The sequence below is a fragment of the Pelodiscus sinensis genome, chromosome 1 (assembly GCF_052426305.1).
Source record: "Pelodiscus sinensis isolate ZL-2025 chromosome 1, ASM5242630v1, whole genome shotgun sequence".
In the NCBI taxonomy this organism is placed as follows: Eukaryota; Metazoa; Chordata; order Testudines; family Trionychidae; genus Pelodiscus; species Pelodiscus sinensis.
Window position 1 is genome coordinate 51,988,640 of NC_143052.1, and position 21,400 is coordinate 52,010,039.

The 21,400-nt window shown below is 41.6% G+C and overlaps 1 protein-coding gene across 7 annotated transcripts in view; it reads left to right on the forward strand.

The window, feature by feature from the left end:
• The window catches only part of IMMP2L (inner mitochondrial membrane peptidase subunit 2), a 779,606-nt gene that overhangs the window by 529,883 nt on the left and 228,323 nt on the right, over positions 1–21,400 (forward strand). For all 7 annotated transcript variants that reach the window (XM_075929730.2, XM_075929739.2, XM_075929733.2 and 4 more), the window contains exon 4: positions 3,978–4,043. In XM_075929730.2, coding sequence (XP_075785845.2) covers positions 3,978–4,043 — 66 coding nt within the window. The remainder of the gene's footprint in view (positions 1–3,977; positions 4,044–21,400) is intronic.

A 21,400-nucleotide genomic window follows, 5' to 3' on the forward strand; every position in this document is an offset into this window, starting at 1 on the left:
GTCACTGGGCTTGACCTGTATGCCCCTGAAACTGGGGGTCCTGACAGAGTACCTCATTTAAGAAGAATTGGTTAGCAGCAAATTATTCTCAGATTTGGTGTCTTTTGGGGCCTTCTGTACAGCTCAACTTTTCTCCTACAGTTTTCGTTGGGAGAAGAATTGGAGATAGAATGGAATTGCATCAAGATTACAATGGTTTTCAGGAGGTTTGTTTTTCTAATGGGTCATTCATATGCTTCTTACAATTACCTCTACTTAAAAAGTTTTTCTAATATCCCTGGATGGTTTATACGCACTCAGCTGCATAACAAGATGGAAATATGTGTGCATGTGTGTTCCTGAATAAGTAGGTGGGATTTTTGAGGAAAATGTCAGTTTGTCTTTTTGAAAGGACTCTATTGAATCTGGCTGGAGCAGAGATATACAAACTATTCTGTGAAATGGAATCTCTGATTATTAAGACTTTTGAGAGGCAGCTACTAGTCCTTCTAATATCTTCAGTGGATCATTTACAGAAGAAAACAATATGCACACAATTGTGTTTGGATAGAGATAACTGGAGAAAACTGGTTTGGAGAGTGGAGGTTGTGTCCTTGAATCAGGGAGCTTGAGAATTCAGTTGACTGAGTGAGGAACTTGTTCCTCACTCTCTGAACACAATATCAGGGCCTGACTCTCACAAGGATATCAGAGCAGGGACTTTAGAGCTTTCCCTTTTCACTGTGATTAAGTTGAAAAGAGTTTGCATAGTGTAACGTGGGAAACGTGCAAATCTAGCTACGTTATGCAAACAGTTTCTTTTGTTGTTAATCCATTTTTATGTTTTTAAATAAATCCTATTTTAAGATTACCGTCATATGGACTATTTCACGCAGTTGTTCATCAAGGGAAGAAAACTCTGTAGCTTGTAAGGAGAAGTGCCAAAGAGTAATAAGTTTTTGGAATCAGTTCCCCTGGGTCAGTCTCTGTACAGGATTTGTACAAAGATGTCTCTGGTATTGCCATTAAGGTGTTGTGGGTGAACACAGAGGAGAGACTGAATGACCAAGTAGGAGATGGTACTGGTGGGAGATGGTGGTCACCAGCAGACTGGACAAAATAAATCTGTGGAGGAGTTGCCTCTCTCACATCTTGAGTGAGAAGACTGAATAATAATTTTGCCAACATTCCCACTAAATAATTATTTGTAAACCATGTTTTTTTTCACTTTTTGAGCAGCTCTGCAGCCAGAGTATGGCTGGTAAATCGAATGACATTCAGTAAAAAAGATTCTGAAGCCAGAAATTGCTTACAATCCTCTTTATGTGTCTTCCATAGTCAATTAAACTTCCTACCCTTCTATGAGCAACTTTCAGGTGAACGCTTATGTGCTAAAATGTGACCTTAGAAAATTCTCTCTCATCTACGGTCTATTATTTGTGGATGCTGAACAAAATGCCCCATCTATAGCCAATTGAAAATTCCTTGTTTAATGGTATCCATTTTTTTGGTATCCTGTTAAAGTCAAGTTCTTATTTTTCTTACATTTTTCTCATTTAAATGAATTCTAATATTTCCTTTAGAATACTTTATCATTTTCTGGCTTCAGATGTTAAAAAAAATCATGATTTATAATAATGACGTATAAGGGTTTCTTGAAAGACTCTTTGATAAATCAGCCTTTTAATGTGTCCTTACTGGCAGAAAAGTGACCACTTTAAGAATGAATGTTCTTACCTCTGATTTGGAATGATGTTTATTCAAGGTCATTACAATTATTGCTGAGTGTGTGCAAATTAACACAGAGGTCAGTAATTACATTACAAAGTGTACATGCTAATCAAATGGAAATGCTTATAAGGGGAATTCAAAAGAACCTTTAAAGTAATATGTGAGAGAGAATTTTAAAAGGACAGACTTAAAATTTGATGTCTGTTTTTATTCATTCTTTAGCAAACACACACTTTAGGACATACATTATGTATTTCTATTTCCCATTGATTAAACTACATTTTTACAGGAGTACAAGTTCATACTTAGCCTAAATGAATAAGAAATGGAATAAATTACTGATGATATTTTACTGAAATGGTTTAATTTACTGTAACTCTAATGGGTAAAGCGTAATAGCTCTTCTCTTAGGCTTGATCCCAAGTGAGCAGTGGCACATATGCTAGTGATGGCAGCAGTGACAAGTGCTGTTGGTGCTCCATCTACTAGAACTACATGGACATCTAAAGATTGGTAGGTAGCTCCCACATGCAAAGAGATCATAAAATCATCTCTGTTCTCAGACTGGTAGAGATAAATTGAAACAATGAGTTAGCTTGAAGGCTACTTCAAAGAAGAGTCATGTTCAATGACTTCAAGCTGTAAAATGGCATCGGGACATAATTCTAAAAATGACTAAATTATCACATTTGAAATTATGCCCTAATCAGGTTCGAACTGCCATGGCCACATACTGCTTTGGAGGAAACATCCTTTGATCATAGGAATCTTTCCCATACAGGGATTATAAATTCTTTATCTGTGCTGGCGGAGGTCTTTCTATTTTGATCCCCTTCTTTCTGATTCTCTGAACTGGACCTTCCAGCGATTTGATTTCTCTTATGCAGACTGGAACTGTGGACTTGAATCTGAATCAAGCATTCATTTCCTTGCTTGGGCTTGACTTCACATGAATAGAAAGTATAGTATTATTGTTACTGTTAACTTGATCTCTGCCTTCAAACATAATTCCATTGTGTGTGGAGTGGTAGTAACATGAATTGGCATCACTGGGGATTTAGGGCAGACCTCAAATGAGTTTCTATTGATAGCTGTGAATTTGATTTGTTGGGGTTTGTAGTGTTGCAGAGAAGTACTATGACCAGAATTTTGGGGTACCATTTGCCAACTCCCATAAACATCCATTACTTTTGTGGCCCTTTCTTACCTATTCCTGGTTTCCTAACCATAAGTCATCTACCACTACAAATAAGCCTGCTTGGCATTTTGTCCCCCAAGTTTCATGTGGCATCCAGTATAAGTGACTCAGCTCATCTCTGTTGAGTTTCCCCTCCCAAGCCATCTTAGCTTTATCTTCAAAGAATGTGTCTGAAGAAGAAGACATTATTGAAGCATGCTGCCAGATGGCCAGCGGCTGACACCAAGACACTGGTGGATTTCTGGAGTAAGACCCAATGGAAAACTCAGAGTATGTCTACACTACACGGTATTTTTTTTCAGAAAAACAGGAGGGGGTTCCAAAAAAAATCACTTACGTCTACACTGCAATCACATTCTGTAAAAAAAAATGTGAAAGAACTGAGGGTTTTTTCCGACATAGGCTTCTTCCTCGTAGAATGAGGTTTACCATTTTCTGAGAGAGCTCTTTCAGAAAAAGTTGTATGTGGACTAGGAAGAGGAAAGGGAGAAAAGCAATTATATACTTTAATTTTAAATTAAAACTTGATATTAGAAGACTTTATACAATGTGGAAACTTTTAGAAAATTCTGCCTGTTTTTCTAAACTCCTTCTTTGCTTACCTATGCGAGATTTGCCTCAATTAGCATGATAAATATTAATTTCACTTTGAATTTTTTCAAAGTGAATGAATGACATGAATATTTAAATACACTATAATATTAAAGCTTGATGGAAAATTCAGACTAATATGTGTGAATTTATTTGCAAAAGTCCCCACATCATCAGTAATGTGACATTCTAATTTAGTCAGTGTCAAGTGTCTTCCTAATTTCTACTACAATAAAGAGTTTTGATTATATTAGTTTTTATATTCAGCTGATATTTCAGCCACTGATTTTTCATGATGGGGTTGAAACAAGAGTGCTAGCACTGGCTTCATTTTAGCTGGAGCATCATGATTGATGCCCTATAATGGAGAACATGGAATCTCATAATAACTTTATTAGTGCCTATTTCTTTCTTGAATTTCTTTTCATTTTCTTAAAACAAGTATAATTCTGATTGTGTAACCTTATCCCTTTTCCAGGTCTCCTAGAAACCCTGAACAGAAGATCATTAAACGAGTGATTGCTCTTGAAGGAGACATTATCAAGTAAGTATTTTGAGCCTTAATCTCTCGTGGCACGTCTACACAGCAGGGCTAAAGTTGAATTAAGCTACACAACTTCAGCTACGTCAATTGCGTAGCTGAAGCCAAAATAGCTTAATTTGGCTTTTGGCACTGTCTATACAGCAGGGAGTCAAAGGAAGAACACTCCCTTACTTCTCATGAAATGAGGGTTACAATGAGTCGGAGGACCAACTCCTCCCGCTAGTCATTATTTCAAAATAAAGGCTTGTGGTCTATACGTGCACTATGTTATTTCAGAATAACATCGGTTATTCCAAAATCATGCTGCTATGTAGAGTTTTTGTAGGAAAACTGGCTTTTCAGTAACTTTGAATGAGTATCCTAGATTACAACTTTCTAGTATTTTCTTGCTATACATTCTTAACAGGGATGTCACTGTTGTACATGTCAACCTTTTTTTTTAATAAGAAATGTTTCACAAAGGTAACCTTATGAAGATTATGCAGGTGCAAATCCTGCTTATCATTTACAGTATCTGATTTCCCTATTGTAAATTTTCAAATTAAAGTGTATACATGAGCACACAGCTTTGGTCTTTCTGATAAGTCTGATAGTTTTTATACAATAGTTTGCAGGTATGAAATTCATTCACTAAGTATAATCACAGTTATCTATCCTCATTGCAAGGATTTTTGGGGAAACCAGACTTGTTGGGAATATTCAGCATGCTTATAGCTAAATACTATATGAGGAGGTTTATGGAAAAATTAAGGTCTGACAAGTCAGCTTCTAAGTTTTGGGCTGTCCTGGAAAGTTGACTTTGCTAGGATTCAGCGAATTTAAGGATCAAACTTATGAGATGATGCCTAAATGTATGCGCATTTGACACATTTGTAATGCCTCAATAATGATATAATGCTCTATGCTTCTGTATCACTTTGCATCAGTACTTCTTGAAGTGTATTGCAAAAAAAGTCAGTATCATTCCTGTTTTGCTTGGAGCTCCAAAGCTGAAGTATTCCTAGCCTGTTACAACCATTTATTTTGCAAAAAGTTGGCTGGCTGAAGGGCTTCTCCCTCCATTCTGGTTTGTGTGCCTTGCCCCATCCAAGATGTCACTCTTCTACTGTATGCTGCAGTTTGATACTTGCAATCCTACCTCTATAGTGGCCAGTGCAGCTGAAATTACCAACTGCATGCTGGCTAAACAGCTGTTCTTCATTTTCTTCTGCACCTGTGCCTCTTACTGCTCTTGTTGCCCATTCAACACACCCACTTCACTTTAAAACAAAACAAACCACCACCAACAGAAACAAAACAAACAAAAATCGAAGGGAAAAACCCATACAACAAGAAAGGCACTCATGAAATCCTGTTGCTTCTTGTTAAATCTGGTGTGCTTGTTTTTTAATAAGGCTCTGGGGGAGACTGGCTGTGAACAGATTTGTCTTCATTTAAATCTATAAAATCGTGACTGGTGTGGAAAAAGTAAATAAGAAAGTGTTGTTTACTCTTCATACCAAAAGAACTCGGAGTCACCCAATGAAATTAATTGGCATCAGGTTTAAAACAAACAGAAGTCTATCTAGATTTCTCCTCCAGTGAGAAGTCAATGACAGGTCCTAGGGAACAACTCTGCTTCAAGAATTGATTCTCTTCCAAGATTAAAGTGGATTGCTAACCCTTCTGCTGCTCACACAACTCCCTCTTCTATATTCATACCTCGTATAATAATAAGTAACAAAAATTAACCACAACATAATATGTCTACCCAAGTCTGAACGTTTGCTTATGTGCCAAAACCCCATAATGCTTGGAAGGCTAAGTGAAACAGCCCCACTGAGGGATGCCTGCTATAGCAATCTGTCTTCACACAATGGCTTCTTTCAGTGCCATGCTGGCAATATATTTAATGTTTGTGTTTTGTAGTTAAAAAGGGCAAGATTAACAGTTCCAATTTAGTGTTCCTCCTTCATTTCATAGGAATGTTGTTGAAAATGGGATAGCAAAGTAAATCAATTCCAAATTATTCTACTTTTTATTTTATAATATTAATATTTTACAGTGGTGTTCTTGAGAACATGTTGGGTGGGATTTTCAAAAACACTCAAGGAAATTAGTTATCCAGTTCCCAGAGATACTTCTGAAAAATTCCACCCATGATCATAAATATACATGAACTTCAAGTGCTTCCAATATCGATTTATTTGAACTATTATGGTTAGTAGATTCATCCTCTGTTTGGTTCATTGAATAATTGTAATGAAAAGGTTTGGAAGTCTCAAGTGCTTCAGGTAGCAGAAAAATTACCTCTAGTATACCGAGGAAGCATCTTGCTTAGAACCATTCTCAGAAAAATACATACATTTCATAAGTTATCCATATACATTTTGTACCATTGGAACAATTCTTTGAAAAAATTATAATATGTAGCCTTTAAGTGTTGAGACTAATTTAGGAGCTAGAAATACATACGGAATATAAATACACATTTATGTGTGTGACTTTTTTGCTCTGCAATTTGCATTATTATTGATTATTTTCTGCTATGGTATTAAAAGGCGATATGTGACTGAAACATGTAAACCAACCTCAATTCACAACAAACTGGGTGAGCTAAGATATGTGACAAAAACAGTCAGGCATTTTCCTTTCCAGTTGATTAATTCGAAAACAAATATTTTTCAGAAGCAAAATGAAATTAATATTGAATCAATCCAATACATTATGTTTATGTATTCATTAATATGTTTTAGCAAATTATCTGGCCAGAATTATGAGTTAAACTAAGAATAAATTGGAGTATTTGTACAAACCATATTTATGAGAACTAAATTCATCATATGCTTGATTCATTGAATAATTTAAATGAAAATGTTTGGCATTCTCAAGCACTTCAGGTAACAGAAAAATTAACTCTACTAAACCTAGGAAGCATCTTGCTGCTCCTCAGTTTGACTTGTACATTGATCCATCTTTAAAAATTAGTTAATGGGAGATACAGTGGAGGTGCTGTCCACAGTTGTTCAGAAAACTTGCTTTTGGAAATTGGTCACATACTCTTTTATATAACTTGTTATTATCCTAGATGTTTAGTGTGTAAGCTGCTCTCCTCCAAATTCTAGGGCTTGGCAACAGATGGTTTGCACGCCAGATGCCATACTGGCACTTCTTTGAGTCATCACCATTTCCCCCCCACTCCTGTCATTTCACTAATTAATCAGAGCTGCTCCATGTGCTGAAGGACAGCTGGTCCCTCAACGCATGGAACAACCCAGTGCTTCCTCTCCTTTTCTTCTCGTAAGTACAGGACTGGAGAGGTGCCAGCAAAGAGTAAGCTGCAGAATAGCTGCTCCTGCCTTTTCCACTCACCGTCCAGACTGACGGTGGAAATTCCTCAGTCCATAAAGTGCATGCACATATCAGGTGTGAAGAGACTCATGTGTGTGTGTTGTATCAATTATTGAGGGGGTCTTAGGTCAGTAAGTCAATTGTGGGATGTGGGGGAGTGGGCTGTTTGTATTGATTGTGCATGGTGGGGTAACGTCAGCTGAGGAGGCATATATGAGTGTGTTCATTGATTGTGGTTGGGAGCCTGTGTGAGGATGGGTGCAGATTTATGTGGGGCTTTGGGTATTTGGAGGGCCAGTTGTGTGTGTGCAGTCTATAAACCCATGAGCAGTGTTATAACAAGTGTATATGAATGTGTGTGTTTGGCTCTGCATTGGATGGCCAGTGTCAGTTGTATTGAGGATCTGCATAGTGTGAGGATTCTGTCTGTATCAATTGCTTATTGGTGAAGGCAGAAATAATGTTGGGAGACAGAATTAAATGGTTTGTATAGTAGAGAGTGCCAGAAAAAAATGGTGTTGGGTGGCTGAATCAATTGGTTTGTTTTTTTCAGTTGTGGCAGTGATGACAGGGGCTTTTCTAGGGAGTGGAACTACTGGGAGATTAGTAAAGAGTGCTTCACTGTGGGGATGAAGAGCAAGGCGTTTTTAGTGAAAAATAGACTGTAACACTGTTCTCCCGAACTGAGCATCAAAGCATGATGCTAAACTGAAAAAGTACTGCCTGGTGAAAGCATGCACAAGTTCCACACTGCTATGTTGGACACTTCCACCAAGGGAACAGGAGTAAGGCAGGCTACTGATGTTTCAGTGGCTCTTGTGGAGTGGACATTAAAGAAGGAGGTATTGGTTTCCTAGCTAAGGTGTAACAATACTCTATACATCTCATGATCCAATATGAAAGTCTGTTTGGAAATGGGCTCTCTCGGGAATCTATCCTCATATATTCTGAATAACCTGTTAGGTTTTCGAAAGGGAGTTCTGGTGATATGCTTCCTTGGGTGAAAATGAGCACTCTGCACTGAGATAGGAGGAAATCTAAGACTACAACCACAGTAGACATGAAGCTGAGATGGAGCCTCATAGGGTATGTCTACACTACAAAGTTAATTCGAACTAACTTAGTTCGAATTAGTTAATTCAAACTAAGCTAATTCGAACTAACGGATCCAGACTAAAAAACTAGTTCGAATTAGCGTTTTGCTAATTCGAACTAGCATGTCCACATTAAGTGGACCCTGAACCAGGCTTAAGGATGGCCAGAAGCAGTGCCGGCAGGGCATCAGTTGAGGACTTAGAGCGTGGAGCTACTGTCTCAGGCTAGCCGAGGGCTGTGCTTAAATGGTCCCAACCCCCACCCCGGACAGACAGTTTTCAGGGGTGCCCTGCTTGCAAAGCAGTCCTGGCTTGGATTGCCCGGAGTACCCACACTGGGCACATCACAGCACTCGGCCATCAGACTGGCTGCACTTGCCGCAGGCTGCCATCTGGGGAGAGGGGCAATTGGGGGCTGCAGGAGAGCTTCCACCCCAAAAGCCTGCAGAGCCAGCCCAGTCCTCCCCATCGGGGGCTCGTACCATCCCTCACCTCCTTCCACTTACCCTTCCCTAGCCCCTCTTCTTGATGTACAAAATAAAGGACAATTGTGTTCAAAAATGGAATCTGTCTTTATTGAACAAAACTGGGGGAGACTGGGAAAAGGAGGTGGGAGAGGGGAAGAGAGAGGCTGGGAGAGGGGAGGGCAACTAAAAGGGTCAGGGGTTGGGAACAGGTCCCATATGAAGAGAGGCTAAAGAGACTAGGACTTTTCAGCTTAGAAAAGAGGAGACGGAGGGGGGACAGGATAGAGGTCTCTAAAAGCAGGAGTGGGGTGGAGAGGGTGCATCAAGAAAAGTTCTTCATTAGTTCCCATAATAGAAGGACTAGAGGACACCAAAGGAAAGGAATGGGTAGCAGGCTTCAAACCAGTAACAGAAAGTTGTTCTTCACAAAGCAAAGAGTCAACCTGTGGAACTCCTTGCTGCAGGAGGCTGTGAAGGCTAGAACTAGAACAGAGTTTAAAGGGAAGTGAGATCAAGTCATGGAGGTTGGGTCCATGGAGTGGTATTAGCCAGGGGGTAGGAGTGGTGTCCCTGCCCAAGGTTTGTGGAAGGCTTGAGAGGGATGGCAGGAGACAAATGGCTTGGTCACTGTCTTCGGTCCATCCCCTCCAGGGTCCCTAGGGTTGGCCGCTGTCGGCAGACAGGCTACTGGGGTAGATGGACCTTTGGTCTGACCCAGTACAGCCATTGTAAGCTCAGGGTCAGGGGTCTCAGTGGACCACCTTGATTTTCATGCACACCTGCTCCTGGGTGGCCAGGCTGGCAGCTCTCCTGCCCTAGACGGCCACTTTCCTGTGCCTAGTGCGGAGGTCGTGGATGAGGTCCACGATGTCCGCAGTAGCCCAGGCGGATGCCTGCCTCTTACGGTCCCGGGCAGGCTCCCGGGAGCCGCCAGCCTGGTCCCGGGAAGAGGGGGAGGGCTGGGGGGCATCGGGTGGGTTGCTCGATCCATGCCAGGTGCAGGGTCTGCTGGCTGGGTGCTGGCAGGCTTGCACCTGGCATGGGCACCGTAGCCAGCCCGTGCCCCTTTAAGGGATCCGGGGCTGGGAGGGGGGCAGACGAGTTTCCCTGGTGTTGGCCAGAGTGGCCACCAGGGAAAGCTGGGGAGGGCTAGCCTCCCACTAGTTCAAATTAAGGGGCTACACACCCCTTTAATTCGAACTAGCTAGTTCGAACTAGGCTTAATCCTCGTGGAATGAGGTTTTCCTAGTTCGAACTAAGCGCTCCGCTAGTTCGAATTAAGTTCAAACTAGCGGAGCGCTTGTGTAGCGCCTATCAAAGTTAGTTTGAACTAACGTCCGTTAGTTCGAACTAACTTTGTAGTGTAGACATACCCATAGTGACTTGTTCTTGTGGACCACAGATAAAGTAGAATTATCTTGAAGTACTAAGCTTACACATTCTCTATATTACCCAGGAACTCAATAACAACAATGAAATTAATGAAATTTGGACTAGGATATGATCTTGGTTTTGATTTTGTTCCTGACACCAGAAGTACAGGTCCCCCAACACTGTATCTATCACCAGTGGAATCTTATGGCCCCAGTAAAAATGCAACTGAGATACAGTATACATTTAACCAATCTATTAAAGAATTTGAACAGTACACAGCATGTGACAACACAGAACAAATTAACCCCAGTACAACCAGTAAACCAACCCCATACCCTCGAACTAGAAGAGAGAAGAAGATAGTAAAGAATTCCCCAATACAACAAGGTAAGTATTCAAGTACTTTACAGGTGTCTAGCTTAGATGGAAGATGACACTTATGGATGGATGGAGGGAAGAGGGAAGCCTAGGACCTTCTACCGTTCAGCAGGGGATCTGCTGTCTGGGAGGAACACTAGGTGATCCCACGGAGATGTTGTTCTGGTTTGGATTAATCACAGATTCCTTAGCTTTCAGAGAACTTTCACCACAAGGACCACGATTCCAGAATGAGGCAAAGGAACCTAAGAACTCTGCTGGATGTCCCCTAGACACAAATCTCCACATCCTTTGGTGAAGGCTGTGAAGGGAGGCACCCACAGCAGCTCAGAGATTCCAATCCTCAGGCAGCTTCTATCCTGTTGCCGGTTGGTAGGTCTCACCTGAGCCTTCGCCACAGAGTGACAGCAAGATGACCAGAAGCAGCAACAAGCCAAGAATCGGAAGACTGAAGGACCAAGCAGCAAGGTGTTCAGGAGGAAGAGCAAGAGTCCCTTAGGTGACAGTTCTTTTAAAGTTCCTTAAGCAGAAGAGCAGTAAGGGTGCAGGATGCACTGTTTTTCTGCCATGTGCCTAATGTCCCATGCCATGTGCAGCATAGTCCACCCCTGAGGTGATTTCAGCTTTGGCGGGAAAAACCGGATGGCGCTGGTTTTTCAGTGCAGGGCACAATCCAAGATGGAGCTTGTTGAAACAAAATGGAGTCCATACTAAAAAAGAGTCTTTAATCCTTACACCTATCAGACATAATCATGATAGGAAGTTCACTTTGATCCATTCCTCCACAAGGAGGAATGCCCAGAGGTCCTGTAAGAAGAAAGACATTATTTACCAGTTATTGCTATTCTTTCAGAGTTCTCTCTGTATAGTCCCGCTACTCACTCACCTGCCCCTCTCCGCTGGTGTTCTATAGAACTTCAGGACCCAGTGATTTTGGAGAAGGTGGTTGGGATGTGCACTTGCTTATAGAGAGCAGGGTAATGATTACACCCTTGTGCACTCTTCAAAGGACACAGCTTTTCAAAGCCGTTCTGCAGTGTGACAACAGAAGTGCCATATTCCATAAATGTAAAGGCACAGTGTGATTTTTAAGGGACAACAGCTAACTATTAAGTCCCTTTGTCTTTTTTCCTCTCTTTATAAGTTTTACACCCTTGCTTATATTTTTTCATTGTGTAATAATCTGTGGAATTGAACAAATAGAGATGAGCAAAATCTTTCTAACAGGACTTTTTTTTTTTAGATAAATGTAGATTTGGGTCAACCAAAACATTTTGTGAATTCATATAAAATTCATCAATTGTGTATTGAAAACTACCCTTTCAAATACCCATTTAAACAAATCTAAACACTTTTTTTACACTTTTTAAAAACAAAAAGTTTGAAGATTTTGATTGAAAATGACTTTGTGTTAGTTTTCTTCTATTTGACTTTAAAATTTCTGTAAATGATTTCAAAGCTCAGAATTTAAATAAAACATTGAGTTTTGGGAAAATGAAACATTATGTGTAATCCAAAGTGGTTTTATTTAAAATTCATTAAACATTTCAAAAAATGTGAATAAATTTTTTTCCTGATTGCCTGCAAATTGGAAAAAAATATTATATGCACAGCTCGAATCCCAAATCAGGAATGTTGGATCAGTTTATTTAGTGGGGCTGTTCAGAGCTATTGCACCAAACTGTAAACCCTGTATATGATAGAAACCACTTCCAGGCAAGGGGTGCGACAGCATCCCCAGTCCCTCTAGTTCCAATGCCTATGTCCCAAACTGCATTCATTGGAAGGTCATTACTGCTCCATATTGCAATGATGAGGAGTGGAATAATTAATGGTTTGTTAGCATGGAAAAGGGAAATAGCAAAATCAGAATAATGCTCTGAGAAATGCTACACGCATAAATAGACGTGAAGAAAAATGCTTATCTGAGGTCTTTAATCACAGTGTTATCAGATACAACAAACACAACATAATACAAATTGACATAAATACTGGATTATGTTACCAGTGTAAAGAAATATAGTGACTTGCTTCTTTAAATTTGATATTATCTAAAAAGGCATCTTCTCTTAAAATAACTGTCATGGAACAGCAACATATCTTTATCTACCTTGTTCTGAATAGATTATACAAAAATATGTTGACCTGTCTTTCAGAATAACTTGTCATAAAATGCTATTATTTCATGCCATTATCCAAAACAAGTGTAGCTAGCTTTTTATTATGTCTTGAGTACTGCAGATTATGAAAGTAAGAAATGGAAAAAGCCATTAATTCCATGGAAAAGTATATGTCCAGTTGTTTGTTGTACATTAATTACCCCTGCTTCATAAAAAGGCTAGTTTTTCATTCTTGATATTTAAAAGCACAGAGAGTATATAAAATAATACATTAATACACTTTAAAATATACAGGCTTCAGTTACAATTTTGACAAACAACAACAGATGTAAGACTGGAAGCTGGGACCATCGTGGCTTTGTTTTATAGATTATCCATATAGTCAAAACTGGTATATTACATGTTTTTTCATTCTTTAAAACCTACTGTTAGGGACTGAAACTCACTGTGAACTCACTGAATAAAAAATCCTAAAATTCCACTCATGAGACCTTGGTTCCAGTCTAGCTGGCAGTCCCAATGAAGTGATTTAGGTGATGTCTATTACATTCCCAGCATAGTCCACATCACTAGCCATCACAGATAATTTGACTTTCTGCAGTTAGGAGCAATTCTTCATGGGGAGATTTCAAAGAACTGACAGAAAATCACCATTCAGCTCTAGAGAGATGTTATAGGTCAATACTAATAGCATTTGTGGACAGTGTGCAAATCTTACATAGTACATGAACCATAGACAAGACTTTGTCTTCCATGAATTCACAGCAGAATTCACTCTGTCGGAAGGAAAACATATACAAATTATACCACTGTAGACTATTTAAATGATAATTCTTCCAAGAGAGGAGCTATGTTAAAAAGTCAATACCATCTAATTTATTAAAAATAAGTACTAGTATTAGAAAGCATGCTGATTTGGTAGAAATTAAACATTTTAAAGCCAACTGATTGTAAATGTCCTATTGAAGATACAAAAAATCTATAGTAATCTATCAAAGATGGTTGAGTCATACCATGTACATTCCCATAGTTTAATGAGACGAAAAACTGTACAAAATTGGGTTTTCACTAGTAAAACTTAAAATGATAGCGAGTTTATAACCTACTAAACTTTTTTATGGTCATTCTATAGTTGTGGCGAGGAGTCCTGTGGCACCTTATAGACTAACTGCAGTGTAGGAGCATAAGCTTTCGTGGGCAAAGACCCATTTCGTCAGATGCATGTAGTAGAAATTTCTAGAGGCAGGAATAAATATGCAGGCCAGAATCAGGCTGGAGATGACGAGGTGGATCCAATCAAGGAGGATGAGGCCCACTTCTAGTAGCTGATCTGGAGGTGTGAATTCCAAGAGAGCAGAAGCTGCTTTTGTAGTTAGCAAACCATTCACAGTGTTTAATCCAGAGTTGATTGTGTCAAACTTGAACATGAACTGTAGGGGTATGTCTACACTACAAAGTTAATTCGAACTAACGGACGTTAGTTCGAATTAACTTTGATAGGAGCTACACTAGCGCTCCGCTAGTTCGAACTTAATTCGAACTAGTGGAGCACTTAGTTCGAACTAGGTAAACCTCATTGTACGAGGACTAAGCCTAGTTAGAACTTACTAGTTCAAATTAAGGGGTGTGTAGCCCCTTAATTCGAACTAGTGGGAGGCTAGCCCTCCCCAGGTTTCCCTGGTGGCCACTCTGGCCAACACCAGGGAAACTTGTCTGCCCCCCTCCCGGCCCCAGAGCCCTTAAAGGGGCACGGGCTGGCTACGGTGCCCGTGCCAGGTGCAAGCCTCCCAGCACCCAGCCAGTAGACCCTGCACCTAGCACGGCTCGAGCCAGCCACCCGATGCCCCCCAGCCCTCCCCCTCTTCCCGGGACCAGGCTGGCGGATCCCGGGAGCTTGCCCGGGACCGCAAAAGGCGGGCACCCGCCTGGTCCAGTGCGGACATCGTGGACCTTGTCCACGACCTCCGCACTAGGCACAGGAAAGTGGCCGTCTAGGGCAGGAGAGCTGCCAGCCTGGCCACCCAGGAACAGGTGTGCATGAAAATCAAGGTGGTCCACTGAGACCCCCGACCCTGAGCCCTGAGCTTACAATGGCCATACTGGGTCAGACCAAAGGTCCATCTAGCCCAGTAGCCTGTCTGCTGACAGCGGCCAGCCCTAAGGACCCTGGAGAGGATGGACCCAACCTCCATGACTTGATCTCACGTCCCTTTAAACTCTGCTCTAGTTCTAGCCTTCACAGCCTCCTGCAGCAAGGAGTTCCACAGGTTGACTCTGCTTTGTGAAGAACAACTTTCTGTTACTAGTTTGAAGCCTGCTACCCATTCCTTTCCTTTGGTGTCCTCTAGTCCTTCTATCATGGGAACTAATGAAGAACTTTTCTTGATGCACCCTCTCCACCCCACTCATGCTTTTATAGACCTCTATCCTATCCCCCCTCAGTCTCCTCTTTTCTAAACTGAAAAGTCCCAGTCTCTTTAGCCTCTCTTCATATGGGACCTGTTCCAAACCTCTGATCATTTTAGTTGCCCTCCCAACTCCTACCCTCTCTCTTCCCCTCTCCCACCTCCTTTTCCCAGTCTCCCCCAGTTTTGTTCAATAAAGACAGATTCCATTTTGGAAGACACGTTATCTTTATTTTGTACATCAAGAAGAGGGGCTAGGGAAGGGTAAGTAGAAGGAGGTGAGGGAGAAATGGGGTACGAGCCCCTGATGGGGAGGACTGGGCTGGCTCTGCGGGCTTCTGGTGGTGGAAACTCTCCTGCAGCCCCCAGTTGCCCCCTCTCCCCAGATGGCAGCCTGCGGCAAGTGCAGCCGCTCTGATGGCCGAGTGCTGTGATGTGCCCAGTGTGGGTAGTCCGGGCAATCCAAGCCAGGACTGCTTTGCAAGCGGGGCACCCCTGAGAACTGTCTGTCCGGGGTGGGGGTCGGGACCCTTTAAGCACAGCCCTCGGCTAGCCTAAGTCCTCATCTGATGCCCTGCTGGCACTGCTTCCGGCCATCCTTAAACCCAGCCATCCTTAACCCATCCGTAACCCCGGTTTAGGGTCCACTTAATGTGGACATGCTAGTTCGAATTAGCAAAACGCTAATTCGAACTAGTTTTTTAGTCTGGATCCATTAGTTCGAATTAGCGCTGTAGTGTAGACATACCCTAGCTCAGCAGTTTCTCTTTGAAGTCTGGTCCTGAAGTTTTTTTGCTGCAGGATGGCTACTTTTAGATCTGCAATTGTGTGTCCAGGAAGATTGAAGTGTTCCCCTACAGGTTTTTGTATGTTGCCATTCCTAATATCAGATTTGTGTCCCTTGATTCTTTTATGTAGGGACTGTCCAGTTTGGCCGATGTATATAGTAGTGGGGCATTGTTGGCACATGATGGCATATATTACGTTGGTAGATGTGCAGGAGAATGTACCAGTGACAGTATGGCTGATCTGGTTAGATCCTGTGATGGTGTTGCTGGTGTATATATGTGGGCAGAGTTGGCACCGAGGTGTGTTGCAGGGATTGGTTCCCGAATTCGAGTTATTATGATGCGGTGTGTAGTTGCTGGTGAGAATATGTTTCAGGTTGGCGGGTTGTCTGTGGGCAAGGACCGGCCTACCTCCCAAGGCCTGTGAAAGCGAGGGATCATTGTCCAGGATGGGTTGTAGATCACTAATGATGCGTTGGAGAGGTTTTAGCTGGGGACTGTAAGTGATGGCCAGTGGTGTTCTGTTGGTTTCTTTCTTGGGCTTGTCCTGCAGCAGGAGGCTTCTGGGTACACGTCTGGCTCTGTTAATCTGTCTCCTCACTTCCTCGTGTGGGTATTGCAGTTTACAGAATGCTTGTTGAAGATCTTGTAGGTGTAGGTCTCTGTCTGAGAGTTTGGAGCATATGCGGTTGTACCTCAGTGCTTGACTGTAAACAATGGATCGTGTGGTGTGTCCGGGATGGAAGCTGGAGGCATGCAGGTAAGTATAGCGGTCGGTAGGTTTTTGGTATAGGGTGGTATTGATGTGACCGTCACTTATTTGTACCGTGGTGTCCAGGAAATGGACCTCCCGTGTAGATTGGTCCATGCTGAGGTTGATGGTGGGGTGGAAGCTGTTGAAATCATGGTGAAATTCTTCCAGAGTCTCTTTCCCATGGGTCCAGATGATGAAGATGTCATCGATGTAGCGTAGGTAGAGAAGGGGTGTAAGTGGACGAGAGCTGAGGAAGCGTTGTTCCAGGTCAGCCATAAAAATGTTGGCATATTGTGGGGCCATGCGGGTGCCCATAGCAGTGCCACTGGTCTGGAGATATATGTTGTCACCAAATCTGAAATAGTTGTGTGTGAGGATAAATTCACAGAGTTCAGCCACCAGTTGTGCTGTGGCATCATCAGGGATACTGTTCCTGACAGCTTGTACTCCATCTGCATGTGGGATGTTTGTGTAGAGAGCCTCTACATCCATGGTGGCTAGGATGGTGTTTTCTGGAAGATCACCTATGAATTGTAGTTTTCTCAGGAAATCAGTAGTGTCACGGAGGTAACTGGGAGTGCTGGTGGCGTCGGGTCTGAGCAGAGAGTCCACATAGCCAGACAGTCCTTCAGTGAGAGTGCCAATGCCCGAGATCATGGGGCGTCCGGGATTTCCAGGTTTGTGGATCTTGGGTAATAGATAGAACAACCCTGGTCGAGGCTCTAAGGGTGTGTCGATTTGTTCCTGTGCTTGTGTGGAGAGTGTCCTGAGCAGATGGTGCTGTTTCTTAGTGTATTCCTTAGTGGGATCTGAGGAAAGAGGCCTGTAGAATTTGGTATTGGAGAGTTGTGTTCTGCACGACTGAGGTTACCAGGCAAGCAATGCTGTTTTTCCACAATTTCTGTCTGTGCACGTCGGCGGAAGCATTCTATGTAGAGGTCCAGACTGCCATTTCAGCTCTCAGGAGGAGTCCATGTGGAGTTCTTCTTGTGCTGTTGGTGAGAAGGTATCTGTGTGTCAGTGCACTGTTCAGTGTTGTGTAGGAAGTATTCCTTGAGACGGAGACGGCGAAAGAAGGCTTCCAGATCAATGCAGAACTGTATCATGTTAGTGGGGGTGGCGGGGCAAAAAGAGAGTCCCCGAGATAGAACAGATTCTTCTGCTGTGCTGAGTGTGTAGTTGGAGAGATTGACGATATTGCTGGGTGAGTTAGGGGTACCACTGTTGTGGCCCCATGTGGTAGGTAGGATTTTAGACAGCTTACAGTCCTTTTTCCTCTGTAGAGAAGTGAAGTGTGTAATGTAGATCTCCTGTCTTATTTATAGTTATTCTATAGTTGTGTTAGGCCATAGTGTGATATTTAGGTCGAGTGCTAGACTGGAAATGGACCCTCTTCCCACACCCTGTAATCTGTATTAAAAACTAACAAACTTGTGTCGAGGGATATTGCTAGATTATTAGATTATGTTGAGAATCCTGAATAGTTCAACGTGAGATCAATGGTGTTTTCCAGTGTTTCTTCTGTTTATCTATCTATCTATCTATCTATCTATCTATCTATCTATCTATCTATCTATCTATCTATCTATCTATCTATCTATCTATCTATCTATCTATCTATCTATCTATCTTCAAGGAGAGACACTTTTACATTTAAAGAAACAGTTCACTGAACTCAGTGAAAGCATCTTTTTTGACATTAGTATTATCTTTGTAGATCAGTTTAGAATTTTGTGACCTACTATTGTCATTAATGATGATGTGGAAAAAAAACTTAAAAAGTTATGTAGACTTTTAGGCATAGCATTCCTGCTGATTTTATATGGAAGCCATATGGGTAAAGCAATGCACTATTCTTTGCATAGTATACACAGTACTTAGGAACATAAGATCAGCCATAGATCCAAAGATCCAAAGATCCATCTAGCCCAGTACTCTGTCTGCCGACAGTGGCCAGTGCCAGGGGCCCCAGAGGGAGTGGACCGAAGACAATGATCAAGCAATTTGTCTCCTGCCATTCATCTCCAGCCTTTAACAAACAGAGGCCAGGGACACCATTCCTTACCCCCTGGCTAGTAGCCTTTTATGGAACTAATCTCCATGAATTTATCTAGCTCTTTTTTAAACTCTTTTATAGTCCTAGCTTTCACAGCCTCCTCTGGCAAGGAGTTCTACAGGTTGACTGCACTGTGTGAAGAAGAACTTTCTTTTATTAGTTTTAAACCTGCTACCCATTAATTTCATTTGGTGTCCTCAAGTTCTTATATTATGGGAACAAGTAAATAACTTTTCTTTATTCACCCTCTCCACACCACTCATGATTTTATATACTTCTATCATATCCCCTCACAGTCTCCTCTTTTCTAAACTGAAAAGTCCCTGACTCTTTAGCCTCTCCTCATATGGGACCTGTTCCAAACCCCTAATCGTTTTAGTTGCCCTTCTCTGAAACTTTTCTAATGCCAAAATATCTTTTTTGAGGTGTGGAGACCACATCTGTACACAGTATTCAAGATGTGGGCGTACCATAGTTTTATACAAGGGCAGTAAGATATTCTTCGTCTGATTTTCTATCCCTTTTTTAATAATTCCTAACATCCTATTTACTTTTTTGACTGCCACTACACACTGTGTGGATATTTTCAGAAAACGATAACTATCCACGATAACTCCAAGATCTCTTTCCTGATTAGTTGTAGCTAAATTAGCCCCTATCATATTGTATGTATAGTTGGGGTTATTTTTTCCAATGTGCATTACTTTACACTTATCCACATTACATTTCATTTGCCATTTTGTTACCCAATCACCCAGTTTGATGAGATCTTTTTGAAGTTCTTCACAGTCTTCTTTCGTCTTGACAATCTTGAACAGTATTAGTATTGTCAGTAAACTTTGCCACCTTACTACTTACCCCTTTCTCTAGATCATTTATGAATAAGTTGAATAGGATTAGTCCTAGGACTGACCCTTGGGGAACACCACTAGTTACCCCTCTCCATTCTGAAAATTTTCCATTCATTCCTACTCTTTGTTTCCTGTCTTTTAACCAGTTCTCGGTCCATGAAAGGATCTTCCCTCTTATCCCATGACAACCTAATTTACACAAGAGCCTTTGGTGAGGGACCTTGTCAAAGGCTTTCTGGAAATCTAAATATACTTTATTTACTGGATCCCCTTGTCCTCATGTTTGTTAACCCCTTCAAAGAACTCTAATAGATTTACCTTTACAGAAACTATGTTGACTTTTGCCCAACAAATTATGTTCTTTTACGCAGAGGCAGCTTTTGGTTTTTTTGCCGCCCCAAGCAAACCATTTTTTGGCCACCTCCCCCTTTTTTTGTTATCTTTTACACATTTTTGCACTTCGCAATATGTTTTTGTTTTGTTTTGTTTTTTTTTACTGTTTAAAATTTTAAAAAATGAAAACAGAAAACTTGTAGTTAGTGAAATAAAACAATTTCCTATTAGTGTACTCATTTAATTTTAACAAAATCACAATTACAAACAATTTGAGTTCAACTATACACTGTAATGAAAAACTGTAGTGTCTACCGGTGCACCCTATTTCTCATAAATTAAAAGAATTTATATGAACCGACTTTTTCTGGGTTTTATACTTGCGTATCCTTTTAATAATTCAATAAAATCTAAATTTTCTGCAATCGTACTTTCAATTGAAATTAATGTGAGTCCTGACAAACGATTTTGAGGCATGGTAGACCTCAAATAATTTTTTAGTAATTTCAGTTTTGAGAAACTGTGCTCACTAGAAGCCACTGATACTGGTAATGTTAAAAGAATGCGTAATGCTATAGCAGCCGCCATGGCCCTGGCCGGAGGGGAGACTGTGCTTCCTGCACTGGGGCCATCCCCCTGCGAACCCGCCCTGGCCCCCCGTGGGCAGGGCTGACCTGAAGTAGGTGGTGGAGCCAGGCAGCAGCAGGAGGCAGATGGTGGCCAGCAGGCTCCGGGCATGCATGGTGCCAGCACTGCGCAGCAGGTAGTGACATCTCCCGTGGCCCTTTAAAATTGGCGGGGTGGGGTGGGGCCAGGCATTGCCGGGGGCGGCTTCTTGTTTGGAAATGCCATCCTTGGAAATGTGCCGCCCCAAACATCTGCTTGATTTGCTGGTGTCTAGAGCCGGCCCTGCTTCTACGTGTCTGACAATTTTATTCTTTACTATTGTTTCAACTAATTTGCGTAGTACTGACATTAGACTTACCGGTCTGTAATTGCCAGGGTCGCCTCTAGAGCTGATTTAAAGGCTAGATTACAAACCACAGTTAATAGTTCCGCAATTTCACATTTGAGTTCTTTCAAAACCCTTGGGTGAATGCCATCTGGTCCTGGTGCTTTGTTACTATTAAGTTTTTCTATTTGTTCCAAAACCTCCTCTAATGACACTTCAATCCAGGACAGTTCCTCAGATTCATCACCCACAAAGGATGGTGCAGGTTTGGGAATCTCCCTAGCATCTTCAGCCACGAAGACTGAAGCAAAGAAATCATTTCGTCTCTCCGCAATGGTTTTATTGTCCTTGATTGCTCCTTTTGTATCTCTATCGTCCGGGGGCCCCACTGGATTTTTATCAGGCTTCCTTCTTCTAATGTACTTAAAAAACATTTTGCTATTACTTTTTGAGTT